At 34.8% G+C, this 14,873-nt stretch overlaps 1 protein-coding gene across 7 annotated transcripts in view; it reads left to right on the forward strand.

Annotated features, from left to right (window-relative positions):
* The window catches only part of LOC117409061 (mitogen-activated protein kinase 10), a 94,246-nt gene that overhangs the window by 57,855 nt on the left and 21,518 nt on the right, over positions 1-14,873 (forward strand). For 6 of the 7 annotated variants that reach the window (XM_059019112.1, XM_059019266.1, XM_059019206.1 and 3 more), the window contains 5 exons: positions 6,418-6,547; positions 7,757-7,815; positions 9,341-9,479; positions 10,450-10,615; positions 11,289-11,360. In XM_059019112.1, coding sequence (XP_058875095.1) covers positions 6,418-6,547; positions 7,757-7,815; positions 9,341-9,479; positions 10,450-10,615; positions 11,289-11,360 — 566 coding nt within the window. Of the gene's footprint in view, positions 1-6,417; positions 6,548-7,756; positions 7,816-9,340; positions 9,480-10,449; positions 10,616-11,288; positions 11,361-11,458; positions 12,852-14,873 lie in introns of those variants that run through there. The other variant, XM_059019319.1, reaches the window with a different exon arrangement.

Here is a 14,873-nt window from a genome sequence, read left to right on the forward strand (position 1 = left end):
ACTGAAGCTTTTATATAAAAAAGAGCAGTATGAAGCCAAGGAGAAAGGTTATTCAAACCAGCAGGAGAAGGCATCTGTATATGAATGATGCACCAGCTTGCTTCTGTTGCATGACTTACATAAATTCACAGTAAACATAGCAGGTGTCACCCTGTGCGCCTACATGGAAATTATGTTTTCATTAAATGCCTTGGCTCATCAGCCTGGGATAGTGAGTCATCAAATGCTGTTTACCATAGCTTACTGTCAAAAGCATTTTAAAAACAGGTGTTGTCTTCTAACAATAGCTCAAATTTTTTTATGATATACAGTGAATTCCCGTTAAAGCGAACTCGGACGCATTTCCTGATACGAGTACAAATTTTCTACAAGGTCCAGGCAAAATTTAGCAGTCGCGTATTGTAAATTGCTTCTTATAATACTAATTCACTTGACACGAATTTCCTGTTAGCGCAGGGAAGAAAAATGTGAATAAAACGAAGCGCTGTACTTCAAACACCTGAGTGTAAAGGATATTGGGAAATGTATTAACTTGTATTATCCGCCTCTTTACTGCATTTTTTGTCTGCAAAAACAGACAAAAATGAGGTGTTGAAAGCGGTGAATAATGCAACACCGTACAAGAAAAAGAAAGATATTGCTACAAATTTCAACATTCCCACAGATACTTTGTAAACCATTCTAAAAAACCGGGATGCAATAATATCGGCTTATGAACAGCAAACTGTGGATGCAAGTCGTCAATGGCGGCATGACAGTAAATGCACCAGTCCTGTTTGTCGTACTTTTCAGGAAATGCGTTGCTATGCAGTTCTGATTTAGGAAAAAAAATCGATCTTACCAATGCAGATTACTCAATTCATAGTAATTTAGGGGAGGGGATATTTAAATATCCGTGTCTGCTTACTAAGTAGGAAAAGAACGACTCTGAATATCGTGAGGAGAGCTTCATGCTTTGCCATGAAGATAAAAACATTTAACAAGAGAAATTAATTCATGTGTTGTCGCGCACATTCTGAATTACGCAGCGCATTAGCTACTTGTTTGTCTGGTTACCTTTCTAACACACACACACACACACACACACGCACACACACAATTATATAAAATATAATTTCTATAAGTTTTACTAATTAGAATTTATATTTGTGTCTGTGTGTTTGTGGAACATCTAAAAGTTACATTTCATTAACACTATTCAAGCACGATGTGCTTGAATAAAACTTTGAGTTGTATCTGCTGGTTTGTCTTTCATTTTAATATTGATGATGTTTAAAATGGACCATGATAATGACTGCCGTCGGCAGGTATGAGTATAACCGTGGCTAGTGTTGAAGTAGTCCATAAATGTACAGTGTGTGTGTTGGGGGGGTGTCTGTGTTTTGTACGGCCTTTCTGCTGGAGAGGAAGTGATATTAAGCCAGAAAAACAGGATCTTGACTGCTGAAACCTCATGAACCACAAGCACGATTCCTGCTCTGGTTTACATGGGTTTTTACAGCTATTTCTATCGTGAGAAAGCAGTTGAAGTCGCACTGCCAAAAGGACATCCTTTTGCTGTTTCACGATGTATTTGTGTGACGTCACATAATTATGACTGTTGAGTCGTTTTTCAAGTGCATGTAAACCAAGCCATTGTTTCTGATTTGCTTAATACCTGAAGATGAGCGAGCACGCCTTGCTTTTGTGGTTTAAAAATGCCTGTGATCAGAATGGGACATGCAGGTTTCAAGTGCAGTTCATTTGCAATGTATACTTTTTAAAAGTTCACTGACAGACGTATTTTCAATAAAACACACAATACTTTTAAATATATAATACTTTTCATTGTTCTGTTATTGAAATTTCAGTGTTACTGTAACTTCAATAAAAAGTATGCAAAGTATGCATTTGGCTTTAGATTCCTGATAATATGAATTACTGATAAGACACATTTTTTTGTTGGTCCCTTCAAATTCGTATTATTATTATTATTATTTATTTCTTAGCAGACGCCCTTATCCAGGGCGACTTACAATCGTAAGCAAATACATTTCAAGTATCACAGTACAAGTAATAATACAATTAAGAGCAAGATAAATACAATGACTTTGGTTCAAGCAAGTAGAAGTATATGACAAAATACGATTCAATAACGGAGCAGATAACAGTGTCAGTGATAGTTACATCAGGATATGATTACATACAAAATACTACAGATTAAACACTTGGCAGATTACAGTACTCTGAAGTACAGGATTAAATGCAGTAAAATAGGGTGCAGATAAGAGCAAGTAAAGCGCATTTAAGGAAGCGTGATAAAGTGTCCCAGGGGAAAAACTGAGGAGTTCTACAGGTGCTGTCTGAAGAGGTGAGTCTTAAGGAGGCGCTGGAATGTGGTCAGGGACTGGGCAGTCCTGACATCTGTAGGAAGGTCATTCCACCACTGCGGAGCGAGGGTGGAGAAGGAGCGGGCTCGTATTAACAAGAATTGACTGTAGATCAATGCCCTCTCACTTGACTTGAAGGACCAAACTGTATGGATAAAAAGTTGAATGTGAAATACAAAACAGACCGTTTAGCCACATAGAATTGGGGAAAATGTAGACCCATTTTTAATCTAGGTTTATGAAATAGTGGGGTTAATTCTCAATTGTATCTTGACTAACTTTTTAATGCAACATCTTCATACACCTGACCTTTTTATGGCTGTTTTGTGTACATGTAATTTTAGATTCAATGAGCCTCTGACAAAGAAGGTCAAAAAGGGTTTAAGAAATCTATTGCTCTGAATCCATCACCCATAATTTGTTGTTTTTGTCCATCAGTTTTCAGTGCAGTGCACACTTACACATATCTGAAAGCTAACATCAGTTAACTAAACTTTAATGTTTACACTGTTTGATGCCTAAAATGTGTCAACTGCACCAAGACATTAGGGACCAATTCATGCAATGAAAAAATAAAACCACATTTAAAAATTGTGCTAAAACAGTACTGCCCATTTAGGAGAACAATACGGAAAACTAAAATAAACTGTTCAATTAACAGCAAATGAATAGCATACTGAATGAACTTTGTACATTTCTTAAACATTTAGTGAAAGTGTTTATTAGTAGTAGTAAACTAAACTGATGCTTGTACATGGTAAAATGTAACACCGCTAGCACACAGACAGCAACCTACATTCACACAGTGTAGCTGAAACCAGGGTTCTCTTATATCCAGGTCATATTGGCAAATCACCACTACAGGACAGATCTCTGTCATGTTAAGCAGCGCATCATTAAGCCTCATCTGTTACAGCATTTTTTAAATCTGACCAGCAACACAAACAGCCTTAGTAGCCTGAGCTCCGTGACCCTGTGTTTTACAATTCAAGGGCTTTGCCAATTGAAGAACAGCCAGAAGGGGAAAAAGGTGATAAATCCCTGGCAGCCACAATCAGTTTTTAGTACAACAATTGAGTACTTGCAAGCCTCAATAACACATGTATACTGTGGCAGTATAAATTGAAGTGTGTTACAGCTTGTTAATATCACTGTAATTACATTTTAAGTGCAGTTGGAATTTCTTCTTGTACTTGTTCACACACACCTGCAAAACTACATCATAGCTTTATGTTTGAAAACAAAAAGGAAAATCATTGAGGAAAATTTGGATGGGTTGGTGGATGGTGTAGTCATATTGGTAGATCCTGGTTTCTAAAGCCTAGCAGACCTAGTGTACTTCTTCAAATGTATGTTCAAACCTGGTCCACATGGAAGTGTCTTTTATACAGGGTTTGTGCAGCCAGAAGACAAAGTGGGTTTACATGTCGTTTTTTCTATGGTGTGACAATCTGGTCTTTACTATTCCGTCAGGACACCTGTAGCATTAAAGAAATTTGTTATTGCAGATATGTTATTGCAGACAGATATTTCTCAGTCGCTGCTCAGTCGATCCATCACCCTGACATGAAGTTGGAGGCTGGGGAGGAGGACATAAACCTGAAAGTGGGGCTCAGACTGCATAAAGAGGTTTAATTCTTGGTTATTAGTGGTAACTGCAATTGTATTGGTGATTGACATGCATGGAGGGGTTACCTTCCAGGTCCGATCTCTGCTTTGAATATTGTTGATGTTTGCTAGGATTGTCCTGCCTGTCAATGCAATTGGAATACAGAAATATTCATCTGAAATATTAATTTTGTGTATATAGGCATATGCTGTAAAATAGCCGTACCTGTTCAGACGGTATCTGAAGGAGTGCTTACCAATGTTTTAAAATCCATATACTGTACCCAGCAGTTATTAGCCGCTTTGCTAATATCATTACTGGTCCCGTTCCTGTAGTGCTGAGATTCTTTTGTTATTTAATTTAGGATATTTTGAATACAGTGCTATACAGAGTGCAGTATCCTGATAGCGTTGCGAGTTTGAACTACAATACATGAAGGGATTAGAAACCAGGAAGTAGCAGCTACTTTTCATTTTCATTTGCCTTTAAGACAGCTGCATATTCTAAATGGAAGCATACAATACAAGACAATATCTTTAACAGAAGAAACGGGGGATCAGAGATAATAATTCTAGTGCTAATGAGAAATTTATAATATGCGTCATAGTTTTATCCACTACACTGGTATAAATAAAATATTGAGTGCAGAAGACAAAGTGTATTTTCAACATCAAAATAATGTAATTATGGGAACATAACTACCTTCTTAGAAGTGCCATAGTTCCGATTAATACTGTACTTTCCCAGAAAGATATTAGCCTTTGGATGTGATTGTGCATCCAATGGACACATTGTCCAACAAATGAATGAAAGGAAAATTCCATCTTCTTGTCATCAATTAGCTTTTGCATGGAGACTGTTGTGGTATTGTTCTGTTTGGGGAAAAATAGGAACTGGATTGAAGATCAATTTATTATTATTATTATTATTATTTATTTCTTAGCAGACGCCCTTATCCAGGGCGACTTACAATCGCAAGCAAATACAAATACATTCAAGTGTTACAATATAAGTCATACAATAAGAACAAGAAATACAATAATTCTCAAGTGTGACAAACCACAGAAGATCAATTTACTTTCTATTGAATTCTCTCCAGAGTATTATAGTATTTTTTTTTTTTTTTTTTTTAAATGAAAAGCAGAATGGGACAGAAATGAAAGAGATTTTCTTCAGTAGAAAGTGTACATGTAACTTAAACAATGTGCAGTACATCAAATGAATGCAGTGGTAAAAACAATGGTATTAATTGGTGCAATACGGTATATGTAAACAGATAAATATGACTCTATTTATGTGACAGTGACAGATATGTACTGTAATACACTGTTCATACACTATCCATGTGCTGGGACACAGGCGTGCCCATGCTGGCTCTTCTCAGTTCTTGTTTGAGGATGTGAATATGCACAGTACATGCCCACAGAAATAGTACCCCCCAGTGGGCATCACTAATAGTAAGATGGCCCCTCCTTAACAGCTTGGCAATACTTAGCATAGAATTAGAAAACTGAAGGTCTCTTTGTTAGTATCATTTTTTATGTTTCATTTTTTAATAAAGTTAGAAAAGAACAATTTAGAACATATTTATTTTATTATTTTTAACAATTATTTGTATTCATTTTCCAATTTTCTCCCAATTTTTGGAATATCCAGTTATTATTCAACCTGGCAACCCCCAAGCTAACTCTGAAGAGACGAAGACGAACACTTGTGTCCTCTGAAACGAGTGCCATCAGCTGTCTGCTTTTTTTTTTACTATGCAAGCCTGCCATGCAGCCATATCCAGAACTTACAGCATCGGCCTGCAGGCACCCGGCCTGCCACAGCGGTCACTGACCATATAATCACCAAAATGTACTGCAAGGGAGAGAGCATTTTTCTTTATAGGATGTAAAACTAATTTTTCTTTATAGGATGAAAAACTGCTGGGATGAACTGTTTATATTTTACTTATTTTGTGGAAAGCCTTTGAACTCTTAGCACTCTTGGATGTGGAATTGCTTCCTTGTGTCATTATTGAGCATGTCTGTGAGGGGTGCAATCTTGCAATCTTGCTGCTGTAGCTACAATGGCTAATTATCCCATAAAGCGTTTCAGCTTGCATTTTCACATGTTTAGTTTAATCTAACTTAGTAAAATTCCATTATAGGTGTTGTCCAGTGAACATTACCTGTTTCACTGCCACAATGTTTTAACATCTGGATATCAATCATACAGATCTCAATAGTCAATTTTATTTCATGTTTATAAACCATTCAAGCTGAGGTGTCATTCCCCTTTGATTATGTTTTGGTTTTGTTCACAAAAACTCCCATTTCATAAATAATGCAATTATGTTTCATAAATAATTCATACAGTATGTGTAGATATTTGTAAGAACAGAATAGAACATAATCTAAATCAACATTTGCTTGTCTTTTCCTTTCTCTTTGGCAGTGCTGGATATGATGCTGTCCTTGATAGAAATGTGGCCATTAAAAAGCTTAGTAGACCGTTTCAGAACCAAACCCACGCCAAACGGGCATACAGGGAACTTGTGCTCATGAAATGTGTCAACCATAAAAATGTAAGTATTTCTGTACTAAAATGAAACTTGGTAAAACATTTAGACATGTTATATCTTCTGTTTTATTCTTTTTTGAACAACACAAAATGGTTAATTTGTACAAATCACTTGATAGTTTGCCAAAAAGAACGCCTGGAATCATCTGAGTTTGTTATGTGACATCAGAGTACCTTAAGAACTGAATTGCTGTACTGTATAATAGCAGAGTGATTTACAGCTTCTGCCCTTCATTCCCTTTAATGTTTTGTTCAGTGATGCACACATTCTAATGAATACATGTACAGTAAAGCAGAAATGTGCTTACTCATCAAGGGTGATTAATACTATATCTGGGGAATTTAACAATCTACATGTATTCCAGTAGCTCTGAAAGGTATATGAAATGAATGTCAACAGTCATGAGATACCCTCGAAGAAAGATTGTGAGGGGAAATGTATAATGTGTTTGCTGCATTCTTACCGTGAGCAAACCTATACATCATTCACTTCCCATCAAAGAAAACCAATAGCTTACATAAAGCTATTTATTTAATTATATGCTGCAAAATCTAGAACTGAAAAAAAAAACAAATGCTAATTTACACAGCCTGTTGGCTTGTTAACATTCGTAAAAGTAATCCTTTTTGAGAAAAGATGCTGAACTAATTGAAGTGCTTTTTCATCCTGCAGTGACAACATTTAATTGAGCAGTGTCCTTGAAGGGGTCATCTCTAACCAAGAGCTTCAGGCTCCATTCATATCCATTTCACAAGCATGTGTTTCTGTTTGCTAGTATTCTTTGCTTTTATTTTAACATGTCTTAGCATGTTACATTCCATTGCTTTAGTTTATACCACCTTTAAAAAATGTGGAAAATAGTCCATTATACAAGAAACAGAGAAACTTGATGCTTTCTGGTGTTAAATCCTAGAACAGCAAGGAATGATTACTGTGTTTTGTTCTTTTAATGCATCCCAGTGCAAGTTTTTGGTTTGAATCATTTTCTTGTTACATGTTTCAAATTGTTGCACTGAAATTAATACCAGCTGGCATTGCTTTTCAGAAATCTATGGGACTCAAAACATGTTTAAATGGAAGATTCTATATGTCTGCAAAAACATTTTATGCATTTGCAATCATGTTAGCAGTTTTGTAGTTCTGTGTAGCTTTATAGGATATGAAGATCAATTTTACCTGACCAAGAATTTGTTTGCTTTTTTTCTCTTTCAGATAATCAGCTTATTAAATGTTTTTACATCACAGAAATCTTTAGAAGAGTTCCAGGATGTGTAAGTAAAAGATATTGCACGATATAAAAAAAAACAAGGATAAAAAACATTTTGGTTTTAAAATGCTAAAGCTGCTGAAAAATTAATCTACGCAGGTAGAACTTTCCTGGGAAAAACTACATTGACAGTATAGGGATGATGTTGTTTGAACACTGACAGAGTGGAATGTTAAGAAGTTCTGAAACTGTATTTTGATGTGTTCTCTTAAAAGAGTGATTTTAAATTGCTGGGAACCCTGCCAAACATATGATTAGATAGCAGACCAACAATATTGAAATTGGAAGCCAGGAAAGAGTTGTGTTGGCGCAGGATAAACTGGGTTTTTATTTATTTATTTATTTTTTGGGTGGGGGGGCTTTCACAGTATTTAATATAACACTTTATTTATTGTCCTTTTAGATGTTGCAATGCTCAGATCAGATTAGATGTTGCAATGCTCAGATTTTTTGGTCTTAAGGTAACAGTATATGCCTGGCAATTATAAGTTTGTAATTTTTTATCAACTAAAAAATAATATAATTTGCACTTTTCCTTATTAAAACTATGTTGATTTTACTTGTATAATCGTGAACAAATTAAAAATCAGTTCTTTGATAAGATAAGATTATACTTGCTTATTTGTTTTTTTCTTATCACTCCATTAAAATAGAAATATCGTGAAAAATGAGAAAATAGCAGTTTATAAAGAATGTTATTTATCAGTATAAATGCATGTTAAATGTGTCAGTTAAAGTTATATGTGAACACATTGATTTAACAATTTTCTGTATAACTGAAGGAGCTGAGAACCACTTAAACTGAGGAAATAGATCCATGAGGCCATTAGGGTATTAAGCATGGGTGCTTCCTAGTTTAATATTCTGTAGTAGAAAATGACTGCTGTATACCGCATTTACCTTTAATAGTGGACAGTACAATTAATTCATACAGGGGATTCTCTTTCGTGGTTTAAAATTGCAATCATTGCTGATTCATTACATCACATTTTGAATTGGAACAGGGTTTTCTTTACTATTTTACATGATAACACCCTAACCTAATGCACTGTAGCTGCCAAGCTGTACTTAAAAATGAAATGAATTTTTTATATATTTGTTCTCTGAAAATGTACCAAAATATTTTGTCTGGTATTATTTGATGGTGGTTTTTTTTTTATTTAGTGATTGCTTTTGTGTCTTTTGCCCTTTTATTCCAGCGTTATTGAGTTGTATTTGACCTGGGTTTAATTCAGTCCTTACAGGCATGAATTTAATCAAGTGCAAATCAATATGTCTGTGATAAAAATGCAGCTGACGTGATAGTAGACATTTAGTATTAAGCTGTACCAGACCTTGCTTCAAAATAGATTATTTATATATCAGTTTCAAATTCAAATAGAGCTTTTCTATCACAAATTCTCAGAATACGTTTTTTCTTTACAATTGTACCTCGTAGATTCTATAAATGTGGTGAAACAAGTTGCTTAGCAACCCTGCAAAGGTATAAAACAGTAAAATATATCTGTTTGTGTCGTGGTTTATTACAGTTACCTAGTAATGGAGCTGATGGATGCCAACCTTTGTCAAGTGATTCAGATGGAGCTTGACCATGAGAGGATGTCCTACTTACTCTACCAGATGCTGTGTGGCATCAAACACCTTCACTCAGCAGGCATTATCCACAGGGTGAGTGTGTCTGAGAAAAAACCCACATTACCCAGTTTAACTTATGTAAAGAAAGATGTCTGGTGCCCGATGCTGATAACAAAATTGTGACATTGCTCCAACCAAGCATTTAAATAACATTACACATGTGCCATTAATATGAGTGGAACATGTACAGTACAATGTCTTTATGATTTAGTATTTGTAGGGTCAGAAACCAGGATCATTTTAGGCAAGAGTGTATACAGCTTTCTTCAGTATTGTACTTTTGTAAATGTTCCTTATTTGTTACCTGACAACGTGTTAGTCACTATTACTGCTCTATTTTTACTGCTTACCTGAAGGTAACCAAATTTACTACACTGCTTGACAGCCAAATATTTATTTTTAAACAGCACTGTATGCATGTATTTTTTAATGACATGGTTTATCTATGCTAATACTAAAAAGAAAAATACACCCTGAAAGTATGTATCTTGTATGTAAGCGTTTTAACATGTGAAGAAAAAGTGAAAGTCCCTAACTGCCCTGCTTGAAATTACAAATCACATTAGTATTTAGGCAAATAAGCAACCTTTGCACATCCGAAAGTACATATTTTTCATGAGTGTTGGAATGCCCTCTCAGTTCTGTTCAATCTAATGATGAGGAAGCCCAATGCCAGGTTGAATACCTATGCTGCAGTATTGTGGGCTCTTATTTGCAAATACAGTATATTCAATAAGTCCCTTCTGTAAAGGTTTAATTAATACTTATGCTTGGTCATTACTGTTATTATTACAAGTTTCTTTTTAATACGACTGTATTTACACAGTCAGAGATTTGTGCTCGAGAACCATTTTAGCCCATTGCTTATTCACTTCACAGATTAAACACATATGCGCAACCTTACTTTGGATCTTCAGTTCTAAAACCTAAACAATATCTATGTCAATAAATGCCCTGGTTCTAATAGAGCTAAATGTGAATTGTGTTTCTAATATCTATAAAGGACCTGAAACCAAGCAATATTGTGGTGAAGTCAGATTGTACGCTTAAAATCCTTGACTTTGGACTGGCAAGAACTGCAGGCACAAGCTTCATGATGACTCCATATGTGGTGACTCGCTACTACAGGGCACCTGAAGTCATTCTGGGAATGGGATACAAAGAAAATGGTAGGACTTCATTTGAATTATGTGTACTAGTTTGGATAAAAATATGCAGTATCCAAGTTAAACATTGTAAACTAACCTTATATGTGAATCATTTATTACATTTGCATATTGCTATATACCCTGTAGACAAGGCTATACGTTTATCAAATAGCACTTCTTTAGTCTATTCAGCATAATATGACATATGCATTTTGGTCAAGTGATGTGGAACAGGCTGTACTATGTTTCCTTTAAATTGCTCCGATTTGATCACATGATGGGTTATTATTTTATGTCAATAGCTCTGTTGGAATGAGGGATTGCAGAATGCTGACCTGTAACAAACTAACTATTTACTGTTCCTTACTGTAAATGATGGCAGACACTGACCTTTGTAGCTTGTAGGTGAACCTATGGGAACATTATTACACTTGACAAAGTTGACATGTGACCTTGGCGTCAGCAACAGTATGGGCTTTCCATCTCATAGCATTGCCCTTAAGGCATTATTTGTTACTTATTGCCTTGGTGGGATAGTGATTATCTGTGTATTTTTCTGTTTCTACTAATACTATTTCTCTTTTATAACAACTGCTGTTTCCCAACCATTCTTCTCGTTCTCCTTGTCAGCAGTATGTGTTTACTCTAACCTCTCATTTTTTCCTTGCAACTTTACCTGTTTCTGTACCTACAGTTGATATATGGTCTGTTGGGTGCATTATGGGAGAAATGGTTCGGCACAAAATCCTCTTTCCAGGAAGGGACTGTATCCTTGTGCTGCATATAGCAGCTAAATCTGGTGTGGTGTCCTTCATGTTAAAAATAAAAAAGTAAAGGCTAAAAAAATTTTTTCCCCCGATACAGTTACAATTCCTGAATATGGCTGACCATGAAACGATCTACACATCAAAGTAATGCATGGGGAAGAATGGGCAAACATTTGATCAACAAATAGTAACTGCACACTATGTGAACACTTGGTATTTTTGTCATCTGTTTTTACCCTTACATTACTTTATACCTTATTTGTATGCATTGGAAATTCAGGATTAGGTACCATCAAAAAACGTTAAGCATTTATAAAAAAAATTCTGTGACATCACCTGTTGATCCTTTTGATATTTTGATTGATAATTCTACAAATCTTCAAACTAAAAGTGGCTATGTGGCTGTGAAGAGGGGAGGGCAGGGCTGATATATTGTTGATTAACAAATCCACAGTTTGTACAACGAATCCACAGAAAACTGTTGATTTGTCAACGAAATCACAATAAGAACAATCAGAGCCATTTTTTTTTTTACTTAACAATCATTTCAACAATTAGTTAATAATTATAGTATTACACATTTCAAAACGTAACAGTTATAAAAGGGCCTGCGATTTCAGTTTAGCATTTCATATTGTTTGCCAAAAGTAATACAATTATACATTAACATAAAAAAAAAAAGTTTTCATAATTACAGATTGCAACTGGAATATAGATTGTTTCTTTGATCAATCCAGCCCGCACCAGGTATAACCTTGGGGAATATAATTTGTGGAAAAAAACAGTTCGGCCGCATTCCATTAATGTATAGTGGAAACAATTTGAAGGTCATTACTGCCCAGATGGAATAACTGTAATGATGTGGAGGCTTGATACAGTACTGCTGAGATGGATATTTTTCAATATAAAAGATTCTAACATCGAGGAACCTACTATGGCATTAGGGTTACCAGGGAAATCACATATGTCACAACTTCATATTGAGTGGACTCCACATTTTGTTCCCATATTTTTTTGTGGTCCATCAAAGATAAATGTGTACTGTGCATCAGCCTGTATATACCTGTCAGGTACCTCTGTATAGTAAAACACTTTTGAATCATCCTGACCACAAATATTAGAGTTCCATAACCATTCCATTAATACTAACCCTTTGCTATGTACTGCAGTATATGTTTGTTATTTATTATATTCATAGTCACGTAATTGTGTGTTTTTGGCTAACAAACTATTAACTTGTTTCTGTCCTGCATTCATCATTATTTATTAGGTTGTTGACCAAGTTTGTTTATATTGCATGTTGTTTATTTAAACAGTTGATTAAAAAGAAAAAGAAATAAAGAATGTAAAACCATGTAACTAACTAATATTTTAAGAATGACAGAGTTTGTCATTGCACATGATGATGTTTTTAGGATCCTAGCATTTATATAATTCAACATCAGAGAAGAACACGTGCAAATGACTGTAAAAGTAAATGAATACCCTGCATTGTCCCCTGGGGATTCTGACGTTCCCTATCTGAAGTGGTATGAAAGCATGTTCTGCCTTTTGAACTGGGATACAGTTTATTTTATTAACACTGTAGTCTGTGGCTACGGCAGGAATGTAAAAACAATACGCGGAAGGAAAGAATAATGAGAGCAGCTGTCATTACAGAGATGAAGGAAGATTTCTTTCTTGTGACAGCTGTGATTGACAGACTGTTAGATTAATCACATTATGTACCTTCTGGTTAAAAGAAAAACCCCAACACTGTTCAAAAGAACCATGTCTCTAGAGATATCACAGTGCACACATGATGCGTATCTTTATTAAAGGCCTAAAAAAAAAAAGAGGCCCATTAACCTCTTGAGAACAAGAGGACCAGAGCTTTACACAGCATACAGCATTTAATTGAGTTGTACTTTAACTTACTATGGTTTAAGCAGCAAGTTAAATACTTGAACTCACTAACTGCAATTCTAATAGGATTATGTGCATACTATTTTAACCTCTGTACATAAGAGAACTGAACATTTTGATTTTTTTAATGATGTGCATGTCATGTATCTGCTTATTTCTAATACCTCAGGTGGTAAATGTAATTCATTATTTGCACACAGGATTTGATTTCATATGCTTGATTTGACTGGATAATGCGACTCTGCAGTTGGAATATTATTGTGTAATTAACCAGTAATGCCTGCTGATAGCTCAAGAGCTTTCAGCAGCAGAGGGCAGCTACAAACCAAGTTAAAAGGCTTCATATAGAGCCACAGAGCATCCCTTTAGTTTGTAAAACATCGCTGTAAATCTGGAGATTGTGTTGGCTTCATTATTTGATATTTTCTCAAATCATTTGTTGTTGTCCTTAGATTTATTAGATGTTTTTTGGTTTCTAATTTTAAAAAAGTACCTGACAGCTACAACAAACCATGTGTGTCTTTTGTCAGTAGATTTATATATGCAGTTTTAATACTGTAGCTGTTACTGTATAAACAGTTCTATCAGCAATAGCCATGTTACATTATTTAATATGTATAAGACATATTTAAAGCTATATGTATGTATTTATATAATTCTATATAGAGAGTTTTGGTAGGTTATGTCTGTCTTAATTTAGACATGCAGTAAAGTATTCAATGTAATTAAAGCCCCAAAGATATTTGGGGCTAAAGAAGAATCAGAGATAGTGATTATTGTTAGTTTTATCAGAATTATAATTTTTGTCTTTTTTCTAAAGAGGTAACAAGTGAGTATTTGTGTAAACTTTCGTAAGGCAATGTAATTAGTTTGTCACGTCAAAGCAGCTGCATTCCAAAATATGAAGTTAAAGTCCTACTGATTAAATGCATGCTTTGATGTGCTGTATTTAAAAGGTTTAGATGCCTGGGAAAGATGAGAAAATGTGCATTCAATTGCAGGACACAATATACAGCAGACTAAATTTTTTTTTAATGTATTTAAAGCCACAATACAGTAGCCTACAAATATGCATTTTTTACATTAATGATAATTATGAATATTGCCTAAAGTCAAGACTAAATTAAAATTATGACTGTCCTAAATTAAGACATTATATAAATGAATAATACAAAAGTTAAAAATAAATTTGAAATATACATGTTAAGTAGATTTACCCATCCCTTTCTAATATTTGATCTTACAAATGCCTTGTCATGATAGCATCATCAAAGCACGATGATATCATAAGAAACTTGTTTTGTTTATGCTACATGTATACCATGACATTGATAATGAATTTGGTACATTTATGACCCTGTTCTTAGAGTTCTACTAGGACTATCACCACCAAAAGAAAAGAAGACTAAATTACACAACGTATGGCAGGATGTGATGCCCATATGTGGTATTCCACATATTAGCTGCTGCAGACAGGCCTATTCAAAGGGGACCCAGTGTGTCTCATTCCCTACATGATATCTACAGTTGTGTAATGTATTGTTAAATGATTATAGTCTGACAGAGTAAATGTAGTAAGTATATATTATAATCTTTTCTTGTAAATA

This window comes from Acipenser ruthenus, chromosome 1 (genome assembly GCF_902713425.1).
Source record: "Acipenser ruthenus chromosome 1, fAciRut3.2 maternal haplotype, whole genome shotgun sequence".
Taxonomy (NCBI): domain Eukaryota; kingdom Metazoa; phylum Chordata; class Actinopteri; order Acipenseriformes; family Acipenseridae; genus Acipenser; species Acipenser ruthenus.